The sequence below is a fragment of the Tympanuchus pallidicinctus genome, unplaced genomic scaffold, assembly GCF_026119805.1.
Source record: "Tympanuchus pallidicinctus isolate F22 unplaced genomic scaffold, pur_lepc_1.0 scaffold3, whole genome shotgun sequence".
Classification (NCBI taxonomy): Eukaryota; Metazoa; Chordata; class Aves; order Galliformes; family Phasianidae; genus Tympanuchus; species Tympanuchus pallidicinctus.
The window spans coordinates 50,922,066-50,936,744 of NW_026294747.1; the positions used below are offsets into that span (position 1 = coordinate 50,922,066).

The 14,679-nt window shown below is 44.5% G+C and overlaps 1 protein-coding gene across 9 annotated transcripts in view; it reads left to right on the forward strand.

Annotated features, from left to right (window-relative positions):
• CEP170B (centrosomal protein 170B) overlaps positions 1-14,679 on the forward strand; it is a 56,159-nt gene that overhangs the window by 22,010 nt on the left and 19,470 nt on the right. For 6 of the 9 annotated variants that reach the window (XM_052693821.1, XM_052693826.1, XM_052693822.1 and 3 more), the window contains exons 8-13: positions 6,324-6,422; positions 6,919-7,395; positions 9,476-9,538; positions 10,329-11,092; positions 13,035-13,223; positions 13,411-13,519. In XM_052693821.1, the coding sequence (XP_052549781.1) occupies positions 6,324-6,422; positions 6,919-7,395; positions 9,476-9,538; positions 10,329-11,092; positions 13,035-13,223; positions 13,411-13,519 (1,701 nt within the window). The remainder of the gene's footprint in view (positions 1-6,323; positions 6,423-6,918; positions 7,396-9,475; positions 9,539-10,328; positions 11,093-13,034; positions 13,224-13,410; positions 13,520-14,679) is intronic. The other 3 variants (XM_052693823.1, XM_052693828.1, XM_052693829.1) reach the window with 1 other exon arrangement.

A 14,679-nucleotide genomic window follows, 5' to 3' on the forward strand; every position in this document is an offset into this window, starting at 1 on the left:
TGTCTTTGTGAAAGTCCCTTTAAGCTGACATCATATACTAAAACAGAGTAATATTTCTCGCTCGTCTGTTTGCCTGTGTTTTTGTTCCCTCCAGCTGTGCAGGGAAATGCACACACCTATGTGTTTGACTGCTATTCTCACACTGTAAAACCTTTGTATGTTGATTTAGATATGTTTGTGGGTTGCCCTCCCCCCACCCCGAGGGGGGAGCATTTGTGACTTTGCCTCACAAGCATGGGCTGAAAGGGATGAAGTCGGTGATTAGCTGTGACACTGTGGAGGGTGAAAGGAGGTGAACCTCGCTGGTGGAGAGCTCTCCAGCTGTGCTGTGAAGGATGCTGTGTTCTGGAAGATGTGGCTTCTCGCTGGTCTGTGAGGTCCAGGTAGAACCAGTTTGTGTTTGCTGCTGCTCTGTTGCGTGAATATTCTCCTTTTTATTCTTGCCACCTTCAAAAATACACACTGGCTGGTTTTTAACCTACATGCCATAAGTGGTTGATATTTTGGAAAATCTTCAAAGTCAGGCATGGAGTGACACTTCATCAGGGTGACCTATTTCTCATCTTGTGGCTCATGGGTATGTATTGTGTATTTGTCATTGGTAGTGAGTGCAGGTCCAAGGCCAAAAAAAAAAAAAGAAAAAAAAGGCTGTGAGCACTTTGTGAGGGCTAGTGATGAAGGATGCCACATGCAGTGGGGCTGACGGCAGATGTGAGAAGTCTGAGGTGCTGCTAACCTGCTGAAAGGTGGGGGAATCCAGGATGTTTTGTTGGAATTATTTTGCTAGTTGGACTGAAGCCTGTGAAGGAGGGGAAAGAGCCTGAGCATTAAATCAGCGCCTTGCTCTCCCATGAGCATTTCTGTCACGTGAGCAGAATGATCAGTGGGTTCCTTTTTCATCTGCGGTGTGACTAATTCACCTTGTCTACTGCTGTACACATGCACAGATTTTCTGTGGTGCTTGGAGGAGTGGCTGCAAGTTAAATGATTAGTGGAAAGAGGAACGTTGTGTTCCTAGGAGGAGAGGGCTTGCTTATGGCAGCAGAAAGAGGCTTTGGGGAGAGAGCTGTTTTGCTAAGCCCGTAGGTATTTAGGAATTTGCATTGACTAATTAAAGTAAGGTCTGGGTGACAAAAGCCTTTAGAAGGATCTCTTCTCAGGGCCTGGCTGGAAAAGAGGTAGAGGCAATGCAGGCTTTCAGGGAAGAGGTTTAACAAAACAATGTGAACAATTAGAGCTGCTTAGAAAGGGGAGGAGGTGTGGGGGTGAGGATAAAGAGATCCAGCAGAGGGAATTGGAAACAGCTCAGCCATTTATTCTTTATGCTGTTGAGCATTCAGCTTCTTGGTGTGTGTTGCCTGTAAGCAGGAAACCATCAGTCTTTGTGAGGTGTTTTTAAGGCAAGAAGCTTGATAGGGCCTGTGGTTGGATATTGCTGTGAGTTAGAAAAGCACCCACAGTTCAGCTAGTTAATACTAAAAATGGCCATCAGCTCTGGTGCTTAAAACCTGAGGTGATGAGGAGACCAAGTACAGCCTTCAGTTGTACCTAACACATGCATTCCCCATCTGTTGCTACCTGGGCCGAGGTGGGGGATGAGATAAGCCACTTTGTGGTCTGCTGTCAGCACAGGCTGATCTAAACTTACTGTAATTTTTTAAGCCCTCACAGGCTGATGGCACTAGATAATGCAGAGGCTGATGACTAACTTCTGAATAACTGCTGCAGGCCTGAGTTTCCAGGCATGGAGGCTGCCCACAGCTTCTGGCTGAGATGGGCATTGCCAGCTGCAGGAGCAGGAATTGAGACTCTCCCGAGATCCATGGAACAGTCTTCCTTGCTGGGTTAGTGGCACCTTTGCCAATCCTGTCCATGTCAATGCTGAAGTCTGCAGGGAGCAGTGGGAGTTGTGCCGGGTTGTGCAGTGTTTCCATGGTCCTTAGCTGCTTTCCCCATGAGATCATGGTTGTAGCTAGTTAGGCACACAGCTTCACCCTTGCCTCTAATGTAGGAGAGCAGTGGTGTATCTGCTTTTCATCTGTGCTAGTTTGGTGGTACCTGCAGCATGCTGAAGGCTTCATTGTGTAATTGGTACAAATAAATTTATGATTATCAGCCAGATTTGAAAGCCTGCGGGATTTTTGTGCGCTCACAGTAGGTACAAAAGTCCTGAATTTAGGTCTGCTGCACGCACGAAATAAGCACTGCAGTGAAGAGCCAAAGAGCTGTTTTGTGTTTGTTCCTGTTGTGTTTCAATTCTGTATTTTGAAGAGGAGGAAAAAAGCAGAGATGTCAGAAATTAGTTTTTAAAATATTTTAAAGCTAGATCATCTTTTTTTTTTTTTTCTCCTTTTTTCTCCCTGAGGCCCTTGCCTTAAGAAGCCCACTCTGCATCTTCCAGAGATGGATGTTTACCTTATTAATAATGAATCAAAAACAGCTTGACTTAGAGCAAGCTGGATTTCTCGTGCTGGTGTTCTGACTTGCTGCAGGCAGCTTCAAAGCTGCGTGTGCTTCTGTCAGCATTGAAATCTGCTGTTGCTGTCTGTCCCTCTAGAGACTGCTTGAAGCTTTGTGTGGACCCAGGCAGAGCGCAGCCCTCATTCTTGTCCTAGCCTGGCAGCCACTTTCAGAGGCCATCAGACTGGTACTGTAGGAGCTGTGCTCATCGTGGATGCTCTTCTGCCCATTTGCTGATGGAGAGCAGCATTAATGCAGACTTTCTGCTTTCCCTTTCATCACCTGAACTCTGTTTTTGGTCCTGCCCTTGTGTTGTTCTCTGTGATTCACTTCTCTCTAAGTACATCCTTTGCATTGAAGCAACTCATTCTCTGTTACTCTGGAGCCTTTTCAGATGATCGATAGTTTTGTATTAGTTTAGAGTTGTAAAAACATGTGGGCATCCATTCATTTTTCCTTCTGAGTGGCTGCTCCTAAGACTGAAATTCAGGAGCAGAATGTGTGCATGTCAGTGCTTTCCCTGTATTACGCTGTCACCCGTAGCTGTGTGTGTGCCTGGCTGAACGCTTGTGCTGACCTCAATTCAGTTATCTAAAAAGATGGTTTTCAGGCTGTCTGCCTGAATTGATGAGCCAAGGAATATATCTAAATGAATTGGCACCATCTGGCCAGCCTGGCACAGGATCGAGAAGAGGTGGTAACGAGCTGCCATCAATTGGAGGAAATCTCATATCATTAACATGACTGTTAGTTCTCATTGGCCTTCCTTGCTTCACTGCTAACTCGATCAAGCCCTGAGCCTCTGTGCATCTAAGAGCTCCCAGCTCACACCGAGATCCATCGGGCAGGCTGAGGCCATGTAGCAGTATGTGGGGCTCAGGACACAGGCAGATGTGCTGCTCTGGGTGCTGCTGGTCCAGGTTAAGGCTGCTACCCAAAACGCATCCCAGCTGGCAGTGGGTAGCCTGCAGCACCACTGCATATGTGGCTGCTACCTGGCCTGCACCTGTCACTGCCATCTGTTTAGCTGCCTTCCTGTGTCTCCTACCCATTCTGTACAGCTCCATGGTGGAGCAGGAGGAAGGCATCAGGGCACTTCTGCTGGAGGATAAGAAGGGGCTGTGGTCTCTGATATGAGCAGGGCAGCAAATTCATGGAGCTCTTCTCCAGTCATGAATATTTTCTTCTGGCTCAGAATCTCATCATGTATAGCAGAAGTTGAGAAAGAGGGTGTCTGCATCACTTAATAATGTTAATCAAAAAGCACATTAACATGAAGGCTTCATAGAAACATTAATTGCTCTTAAAATATTGAAACTGCCCTCCGGTAGCAAGGTACTGACTCCCTGGTTTCCCATCTGTGCTTTTTGCAGTCTTCAAAATGGAGTTTCAGTTTGTTGTGGTGGCTGGGAGAGGGGAGAAAGGGAAAATAACTGATCTGATGGGTTGCACTGAACACACTGCTACAGATTGTTGCTGGTGGGGCTTGGGAGCCTCATGTCGTGGCCCTCAGAGCAGTGTGTGCAGGGCGTGTTCTCAGTGGCTCCTGCCCTGCTGGAACCCTGTGTACTCTGCCCAGCCACAAGCATGCTGGGTTTGGCCTTGTGCTGGCTTTTGTCAGAAAGGGAATTTGGGGAATTTCCAAGCACCTATTAGGGCTTTTTAGGCTAGTGGAGGAAATTTGAGACAGTAGAAAAAGTGGCTTGTTACTCTGTAAATTCTTTTTTTTTTTTAATCATTTTTTGCTTTACATGCAATCCCAAAATTCCCTCAGCAGGAGGGTCTGACCAGAGTTGACCTAATTTCCTAGCTGCCTTCTCCCCTGCAGTAAAAGGCAGTAGTAACACCTGTGTCCCACAGATGTAAGGAGCAGCAACTGGGAAGGTTTGTCCTGGAGTATATAGTGGGCTGTCTTAGCTTCTGCCCGTGTGAAAACTAAGCATTTCCACTAGCAACTGGAAAGAAATCAGTATTGAACTGGTCACATTCGATCATACAAATCTGAGACAAGTGTCCTTTGTTTCTTGGGGGTTAAGCCCCTGGTGGAGATGGTGATCATCCATTGAAGAGTGTGCCTGAAAGCAGTGGGCACAACAGATCCCATGTGGATGTGGGATGTGGGTCTGCTCCATGGGTCTGAAGAGTGGTTGAGAGCTCTCTGTCAGCTTGCAGGACAGATCTTAGCCTAACAGAGCCCAAACCTGCCTTTTGGGTTCCTCTCCTCTCACAGGTTTCTGAATAGGTTGGTTGCTTTTTTCCCCTTCTTCCTGGAGTATTTTACCCATTTTCAGCTATGACACGCATTGCTTGGCAGTTGCAATTTATTCATGGTGAGAAATGCTTCCTGCTTTGAACTTTCAAGGGCTGCCTGCATAATGGGAACACAGTTTATCTTCTGCACATTCTAGGCAGAACAGAGAGTAATACTTCAACTCTTTTGATCCTTGGTGTGAAGGGAAGCAGTGCGTTCAGTTTTGAATTATGAAAATCTCTTGAAAAGGTCCTGTGGACTGGATCTGTACAGCAAAACTTTTGCCTGTGGTCTGATAAAGTACAAGCTTATACATTTCTGGAACTATCCTAGAAAAAAAAAAAAACCTTAGGCAGTGGCCATTGGGTCTGGGCAGCTTTATAAACAGCAACATAAAGTCGGGCTTCTTTTTTTTTTCCTTGACTCTTAATTCCCCTCCCCTCCTCATTTCCTTCATGCCACCAACTGCTGTCTCTGCTAGCCCTATTAAAGCAGGGAATGCAGAGTGGCAGGGTTGTGTGTGAGGCCTGCTTGGCACAGGCAGAAGGTGATTATAAAGCCACGAGCTGAGCAGCAGTTGGTGGTAGGAGCCCAACAGTTGCTTGGGCTGGTGGCTGGGCTTTGGCTTGTTCAGTAAAGTGAGTGCTGATGGAGAGAGTGAGCAAAACTGGGATGTTAATCTCAGTCCCCAACCTGTACTTGCATCTCTATCACCTCTAGTTGAAAGAAGAAAAGCTACTTCATTTGCCTCTCTGAAACTATTATAAATAACAATGACTATTACCACAGGTAAATTGAGCTGTATTCTTTTTTTACTGGAAACATGAACGGAGCAGCCTAAGGCAGTGCCGAAATACAGTGTTTCATGGTAGACAAAGGAAGAAGAGGTGAATCAGTTCTTTCCGGTACCTGTTGGTGCAAAGAACTGCTGATCTTCAGTGAGTGCTATTTGAGTAGAGACAGTGATTGAAGTCTGGCTCTTCTGGAAGAAATAACTCCGTGAGAAAAAAAATCTCTGTCCTGCAGTGACTGTGTGAGCCACTTGACTGACTTTATGCTTTTGAGAGCAAGAGTTTACTTCTGCTTTATGTATGTGTAAGGAGATGGTTTTACTGTTTTCCCTAAATTTGTAACTCTTCAAGAATTTCCTGCTGTGGGATGTGTGTCATTTAGAGTGGGAGGAGTGAATAGCTGGAGAAAATCCCTGGCCTGACAGCATCCTAGTCTGTGGTGGAGCAAAAAAGGGCATAGCTAAAATCTTCCTAATTAAGATCGGGATAAAAGACCGATTTTCACCTGAATTGCAAATAAGTTTGTGGTTGGTATTTTGTAGTCTGTCCTGCTAAAAATCTTCCACTTCCTGTGAATAATGAGTCTGGAGAGGGAGAAAAGCCAGTATTTGGGGATCACAGCTACTAAAGAGTGAAGGGAGGTGGAGTCAGCCTCTTCTGGCTGGAAGTGAAAAAGGAAAGGAATAAAGCTGAACACTCTCATTATTATGTATAATTTGCTGTTGTAATTGCTGCAGTGTAACAGGTACATGATCTTATCTGATCCTGTTATTTTTCCCCTTTTGGCATGTGCTTGACTTCTGTGAATACCTTCTTCCTAGAGACCAATAGTTATCGCACCCCTCTTTATGGGCAACCTTCCTGGTGGGGGGAGGATGATGCAAACAACGAGGACAGAAGGCAAGAAGAGCATTACTCAGGTAATTAAGGTGATTTTGTGAGGAAAAGAATGGGGGTGGAAGGTGACAAAATTTCTGTGCATTTCTTATCTTTCTTGTGTGAAGTCATCCTGCTTTAGGGCTTTAATTACCACTTTTTTTTTTTTTACTTCTTGTATTTGCACGTCTATGCATAGATTGCTGCTGATGAAACCAGGGTAAGGGAAAATTAAGTTGTTTCCACTACAGTAAGTGAAGGTTAAAAACAATTGTGGAGTAATTTAGTATGTATGAGAAAGGCATGCAAAAATCTTGAAATGCCACCAATCATATAGATTCTGCCAACATGTATGTGTGTATGTACACACTTGCATTTAACTCTTTGGGAACAATGGGAGTAAGGGTAAAGTGAATATGAGAAATGCTGGTCATTGGAAATCACTTATTTCAGTGAAGAGGCCAGAGTACAAAACAGAACTGCTGTTTTTTCTTTTAGGTACTTCAGATAATGTTTTTTTTTGTTTTTTTCCTTTTGTAGAAAGATCAAAAGAGATGACCCAGCATGAAGAGGAACTGAATGGAAATATTTCTTCCTATAGAGATTCCCAAGAACAGTCTGTGTTTGCCTTCCGGAGGGAGCCAAGTTACTTTGAGATCCCAACTAAAGAATTTCAGCAGCCATCAAAATCTCCAGAAACACAGGTTCACGAGATCCCAACAAAGGATATTGATGCCATAGTAGCCCCAGTTGTGCAGAGCCATGCCTCTTTCACCATCGAATTTGATGATGGAACCCCTGGTAAAATAAAGATCAAAGATCACGTAACTAAATTTTCGCTCAGGCAGAGAAGACCTTATATCAAGGAACCAGCTCACACAGAGGTGATGTCAGCGGAGAGCAAGGTGGCTGACTGGCTTGTCCAGAATGACCCAAGCTTGATTAGACGGCAGTCTCCAGGGGAAGATGTGTACAGCACCAAGAGTGACCTGCCAGTTCATGTGAAGACACTTAAAGGTGAGTGAATGTCTTGTTATGTGGACAGTGTTCTCTGTTGACTGTGCAAATGCAACATACTAAAGAGGGTAAGTGGCAGTGATTGAGAAAATGAGTTTGTTTTTAAGTGTTCGTAGTCATTTCCATGTGGTCCGGCAGGCTAGTGAACACAGGTATATAGTCAGTTTTCTTTTTTTGGCTTCTCCTGTCTGAAAGACTTTTCTTTTTAGCTGGAGATTCTGAGTGTGATGTATCTTGGAATTATCATGCAATTAGCAGAACCACGTGGTCTGATGACCGGAGGTCTTGACATAGAGATTGGTAATAGACCTGAGATATGCATGATCACCAGTGGAGGAAATTGTGTTTGTGAAAGGTTTCTTCTCTTAAACTAGAACTTCTCTGTTCAAAAATGCCAAGTTTTGTGGACCTAGATGCTGTTAAACTCTAACTACAAGGAATTCTTCGGAGATTTTCAAATGTAGTTTTGAACACAGTTCTTAGTGCAGATGATGGGAGTTGCATGACTCTCAGGTGGCTGTGAATGCATTTGTCGAGATCTGAGTTTGCTTGGATGCCTCTCTTGAGTTGTGCACAGAAAAGTGAAGAAAAGACCATGGTTTCCTGCATTCACACTGCCTTTGTATTCAGCTTTTCCAGCCTTGCCAAGTGCATTACTACAATCTGCAGACTTGGAATGTTGAAGCCGTGTTGAAAGTTACCAGACCTACCTGTGCTTGAGGTCGTTTTATAGAGAACAGTCATGTTTTCCCTCAAAGGAATATTTGTTCAGAGTTGGAGAAATGCTCTCTTTCAATATGGAGAGTTTTATCTATTGTGCTTCCAACTTATTGCTCTTGCGTATGGTTTTTTAGAAGCTCATATAGTTAAGAGGGTCTCAACTATCCAGATGTAATTTGGCATGACATGGGAATTGCACTGTTTTGATATCATTATTTGGGGGTGTCCAAGGAAAGACTGGATGTTGTGTTGAGGGACATGGTTTAGTGGGAGCTATTGGTAATAGGTGAACGGTTGGATTGGATGATCTTCTAGGTCTTTTCCAACCTTGGTGATTCTATAATTCTATGATTTTCTAATATAGGACAATATTGAGGTGGCCTGTCTGAGCTTTCAGCATTGTCTTGAGTGTTTGATGGAAAGTATGGGTTTTGTTTGTTTGTTGATTTGCTGAAGAATAGTCTGGCAGGGATTCAGATGTGCTTCTGTCACTCTACTTTCTCTCTTGGGAGAAACTAGAGAGTTAGGCAGCTCTTCTTAGGATTGTCCTGGGCAATGCATGAGAGGGTATCAGGCTGCCCACGCTTTAAAGTCCATAAGGCATGGAAAGAAGCTGAGGTAATTTAATGCATAATTTGCATTTCAAAAAATTAACTATTTGGACATTTGATTAAAAAATACAGTGTTGGTGGCCTCAGGAGTTTATCTACCTCTGCTTTGTCAGAGGACAGCCTGTCATTTATCTGCGATAGTTGTGTAGCATGTTCTTCTTGTGGGGCTAATTTTGAAGATGTCTTGGAGGCTACAGCTGGCTGCCTACCAGGTTTGCACCTTCTGAATCAGAGACAGACCCTGTTTGGTGTTCTTTAATAACATTTGTTCCATTTATTATCAATGTGATGTATGTAAAGCCTAGTATTGAGGATAGGGAGTTCAGGTCTGAGGGGATGTGCGTGGTATTCTGCTGAGGGGTCTGTAGACACTTTTTGTCTCTTACTTGCATCCTCACAGTTTTGCATTCAGCAGGGTGTTAGCCAAGACCCTTTAATTTAGGAGCTTTGCCATGCAAAGACAAGGCTTATCAACCTCAAGGCACAATGCAAAGTCTGCTGGCTTTCTTCAGGAAGGTGTTAGGAAACTCCTCAGAGGACTGACTCCTGGGTTGCATGGTTCCTGTATTAAATTCTAATCTTTCACAGTTAACTTGAGATAATAAATGGTCTTCATCCTGTGCCTGGAGAACTTGCAAAGTAGGTTTGAGCAGTTTTCCTTTCAAACACATGGTATTTTAGCCAGTATATCTTGCTGCATGTTACAGTCGAGAGCGCAGAGACCTCTTTCCCCATTCTCCCGATGACAGGTTCCCGGTCGTTGACTGAATCAAGTTGTGTGTCTTCACACCCGTTTCCTTCTCCAAAAAAAGGTTTGTGTTCGGTCTTTTTGTTTTGTTTTGTTTTAACATACTCTATGAAGGTCCTAAACTAAGGTGCTGAGGTGCAGAGCATCCCTGATACAAAAGGAAGCTTGTGAAGATGCTGGTCAGTAACATACGTAAAAAGAAGGATAAGCTTAAAGTAAGCTTAGAATGATTTAACGTTTGTGTGGCTGGTGATTGGATGGTGTGATCCCTTTTCTATTAGCTGTTGTTTTATTTCTCCTTGTAGAGAGGGGTAACGTGGCTGCTGGGAGGCACATTCGCTCATAACATGCTGACCTGGTGGCTTTGTCGTCACTGGGATTTGGTTCTGTGGGATGCAGTGCACAGGGTTTATTTACTGATTCTGCAGAGATTTCTGCTCTGTAACTTAAGAGTTCAAGATCACCTCATTTTGTTCTGCAGTAATGGTCAGAAACATGAAACAGCGTCATTGCTTTTACTTAAATGCCAGAAAGAAAAGAAACAACACATTATGTTTCTAAAATAATCTGCTTTACAAAATCAAAATCCCTTGTTACAATGAATTTTTGCAATATTTTGCAACAGTTTGATAGCCAACCAGTGAAAAGTTGATTGGGAGACAGCACCCTTCTCTCTTCTCTCTCTCTCTCTTTTTTTTTCCTCCCTGAAGAATACAAAGCCTGTAGCATAGTAGATGTCCTTGGGAGTTATTTATTCCTATAGGATTTCTTACCTTTTGACTGAAATCAGAAGGTAGTGACAGGGTCACAGAGTCTGAGAGCATGAAAGTCAAATACGCACCACTTGTTCCCAGGCAATCGGCACGAGGACGGGACGCAGAGCGACTCGGAAGACCCCGTGGCACCCAAGGCAGAGAAGGAGCCGACGACGGGTGGTGAGCGGGTGACAGAGCAAGCCAAGCTACAGCGCCAGATGAGGCGCGATCCCCACGAGATGCTGCACAACAAGCAGGCGTTTGTCATTGAGTTCTTTGAGGACACGCCAAGGAAGAAGCGCTCACAGTCCTTCACACACAGTGCTCACTCCTCTCAGAGCGACACCGATCCTGGGCTCAAGACCAAGGTTGAGAAACGCAAGAACGCGGTGCCAACGGAGAAGCAGGGCAGCGCGGTGCCACCATCTCACGCTGGGACGCAAGGGGGCAAAGCCACCAGCAGCTCCTCTGGGACCCAAAGGGCTAGCTCCTTCAAGAGGGAAAAGACAGAGGAGCGAATCAACTCTTCATCCTCCTCTGCCTCCAGAGCATCAGGCAGAGCTTATGGGAGCGTTGGGAGGAAATCTAAAATGGCTCAGGATTTTATGGCTGAGTACCTGAGGGAGACGGCTCAGACTGGGAAGGCAGGCTCTGAGAAACCAGCACCTCAGCCTGTGCCGGCAGCCCCACGTGTGGTCATATCTTCAGAGCCAGAGCCTGCCTCTGCTCCATCTCCAGAGCTAAAGGCTGCCCAGGGCAGGAGGAACGACGAGGAAGACAGTGTGAGTGAGACTGGCACGTACACCATTGAGACAGAGTCACAGGATAAAGAGGTGGAGGAAGCACGAAAAATGATTGATCAGGTAAATGTTGCTTTTCTGTGCTTGGTTTGTGAGCTGAGGGCTTATGCAGCTGTTGCTGATGGGTCCAGCTTTACTAGCAGTTGCCATGAAGGGCTGCTCCCTTTATTGCTTGGGTGCAGAGGGCCTTTATAAAGGGGTGAGAAATCATCTTGGCTGACCTGTGTTAAGGATTGATGTCAACGAACTTTGAAGCTAGTCTTTCAAAAAAAAAACAAAAACAAAAACAACAAAAAAAACCTCACTGGATACAAGAAAGTAAAGTAAGCCATCAGCAAGGAGCTGTCTTGCTTCCAAAAATGAGATTTGAATGCTAAACTGCAAGTGGGCTTGCCATATGTTTAGAGGGAAAGGCACCAGCAGTATTGAGATCAGACTGATCCTGCTGAGTGCTTGGCTGGGAGTAGCTCTGCTCCCAAGGACTCTTTCTTGGCCTTATATCAGCACTGTTGTGATTATGGGAGCTGCAGCCCATTGCTGCCGCTGCAATCTGTAGGCAGAGGAAAGGCAGGCCATGGGCTGATTGTCTTCATGGCTTGTGGTAGGTGATTATGCATTTAGCGTGGCTTCGTTAGGAAAACGTTCCTTCCTTGCAGGGCAAGTGGCAGCTAGTTGAAGTAGCAAAGGGTGTGGTCTAGGGTAGAGGCAATCCTACATGGATCTATACTTGTTTAGATTGTGCAAGGTGAATGATAGCCTTACAAAAAATAATGAGGGTGAGGCTTAATGAAACCCACCCAACTAAGCAACCCCAGGGCAAGCCAAAGTTTGGCTTCAGATTTAACTTTCATCTGCGGTCTATTATGAAAACAAAACTGGCAAGTTGCTGTGAAGAGTTAGTGAAGCGTGGGCAGAAGGATGGAGTGAGGTTTAAAGGGAGCCCTGAACCTGCGTTTAGAGCTTTGTGTGGTGTTCTGTGAGCCTAGATCTGGCCTCCCTCATTTGTTTATTATGCTTCTTCCTTATGTCTTGTTTGAAATGTGATTGAAAGTTTTTGAGGCAGGTTATTTCAGCCACAGGAAGGCTCTAGTCCTGACATGATGGTTAATTGCTCTGAAAAGGAAATACAAAGAAAATAACACAAAAATAGAATTATTTCTGGGTAGTAGCTTGGCAGGCTTGTTCCTTGGGCAGGCGAGCTGGCCGAACTCTGCTCATGACTGCCATGGACTTAATGTGGTGTAGATCTGCTGTTTGGGAAATATCTCATGCCAGACCTCTGTATTTTTGTCCAGGAAGAAAGATGATCAGGATTTTGATTTGCTGAGATTCTGGGGCGACCCACATACATACTTTTTTATTTTTTAAATGGAAGTGAGAATGGAGAATTTTAGTCTGCCCAAACCTGGATACCCTCAATGGTGGCATCTGCCTCTGAATCTATAGTCAGGAGAGAGGAACGAGCCTTTCTGAGGAATAGATCTTGTTTGCCCACATAGGAAAGCTGTTTATCTCCAAAGAGTCTGGCCACCCAGCTTAACTACCTGTCTTGGCAATACATTCATTCCCAGATCCCTTCATGGCTGTGTAAGGCTACTTTTTCTCACCCCAATCTCCACTACAGTCTATGAAAGACCCCGGAGATTTCCATTTTTTCCATTCTTTCCATTTTTTTTCCCCTGATTTTCCATGAATTAGATGGTAAATAGCTTTCCCTCATTCTAAATTTCTCAGGGCTGAAAAGGGGCTCTGTCAGTGAAAGCTACTACTGCTAAATGCAGCGCACCAAAACAATGTGGCAGGTGTGAGTGGGATTCTATGAATAAATGTATTTAAAGCTGCAAAGTAGAGAAGGGAGTAGTTTTCTCACTTTGTATGGAAGGATTGGCAAGTGTTTCTGGCCTTTTGGAATCATGGGTGGCGTGTGGAGAACGCTTTGTGGATTGGAATTTGGGCTAAGATTTCTTTATCTGTTTCAATCTTTCCTATGTAAACATTTTTTCAGGTTTTTGGTGTTCTTGAGTCGCCTGAATTTTCCAGAATATCATCAGCTTTTAGACCAGTAATAAAAGGTGAAAAAGACGACTCTGGTTCTCATCAGCATTTAGTCAGTGAAAATGGCACTTGTCAGAAGTCACCCTTGCTCCAGGCATTTGCCTCAAAAGCTGCGAGTGGGTCTCAGGCTGACATGCAGGTATGGGCAGTCTAGATGGATCTGTTGGCTTGGTGAATATTGATTTTTCTGGATGGATGGATGGAAAGGTGATGCATGAATCGGTTTCCATTTTGAGCAGACTGGGTGGTGTGTGTACGAGAGGAGAGATTGAGTGGCTGTGTTTTGCAGGCAGTCTTTCTGATGCCACATCCCCACCTTGTTGCAGATGTCTGCAGCATCTCAAGGAAGTCAGAAGTGGGTGTCAAGGTGGGCAAGTCTTGCTGACAGCTACTCTGACTCTGGATCTGTTTCAGGACAAGCTGACGGAGCTCCAGGTAAGTCTCATCCTGATGTTACATTTTGGAGGTGGCTGAATCTAAATCAGGATGATAAGAAAAACAGGAATTATGGCCTTCCGTGTGTCTGGCTGCGGTTTATTTTCTGTTTTATGTTGTGTTGATTGAGGGTGGGAAGGACAGAGTGAATCGTTCCCTGTGGACTGAAGATAGAAAGTGCTTTTCGTTTGCATTTCAGAGTCATCCAAGAAGTTCTTAGGTGTTATATTTGGCATGACTAAAAGGCACATGGGAAACAGAAAGGTTGTAAAGGCCTTGGGTGTTAACTAGCCCTGGGTGATTCTTTAAACTGCCTTACGATGCCAGAAAAAAAAAACCAACAGACTTTGCAAGTTGTCCTGGAGCCTAATTGCTGACTGGTTCTTTTTTGGGTGTGTTTCTCCCGTGTCTGGCTATGCTGAGAATTTTAGGTTGTTCTGGGGTTTGTCTAATGGCAGGTTTGAAATGTGGAGATAAGCATAGAATACTCAGAATGGAGAGAAAAAGGTAAACAAGAGGAGGTCAGGTTCTCATTGCAGTTAGGAAGACAGCCTGCAAACCCCCAGGTCCTGTTGATGTGTGAGAAAATGAGAACAGAGCTTTGCTGGCTTCTGTAAATGCTTTCACTTTTTGTTGCTGTTGGGAATATTTGTTGTTACCTTTGTCATCAACAGCTACAGATAGACTGAGTAAAGCTTAGAAGGAACCTTTATTTTGGATGTTACTGTCACTGTTTTCACCCCATGCGAGAACCAGAGCATTTGCAGTATTACCATAGCCATCTAACCAGTCATCCAGGTATTTAAAAGCAGGATAAGATAAGAAGTCCTGCCCAGCATCTGACCAGCATAGGAAAAATTAAGAGTCGTCTTTCTATGAAGTTCTTTTGTGCTGACAAGAGCACCTATGCTGGAGCAGTGAGCTCTTATTCAGAGTTTCTTCATTATTAGCATCTTTCTCCTGAGACTTTGCTGTGAGATATGATCATAGGAGAAACACCACCTATTTCGTCTTATGGTCTACATTGTGTGAAATGGCACTTAAAGCACTATTGGAGTGTTTTGGCTGATAGTGTTTCGTGTCATTCCTGTTTTCCTGATCTTATGGTAGGTCAGTGCCAGCATGCTCTTAGGATGGCCTTTAAACATTTGTGGTTGTAC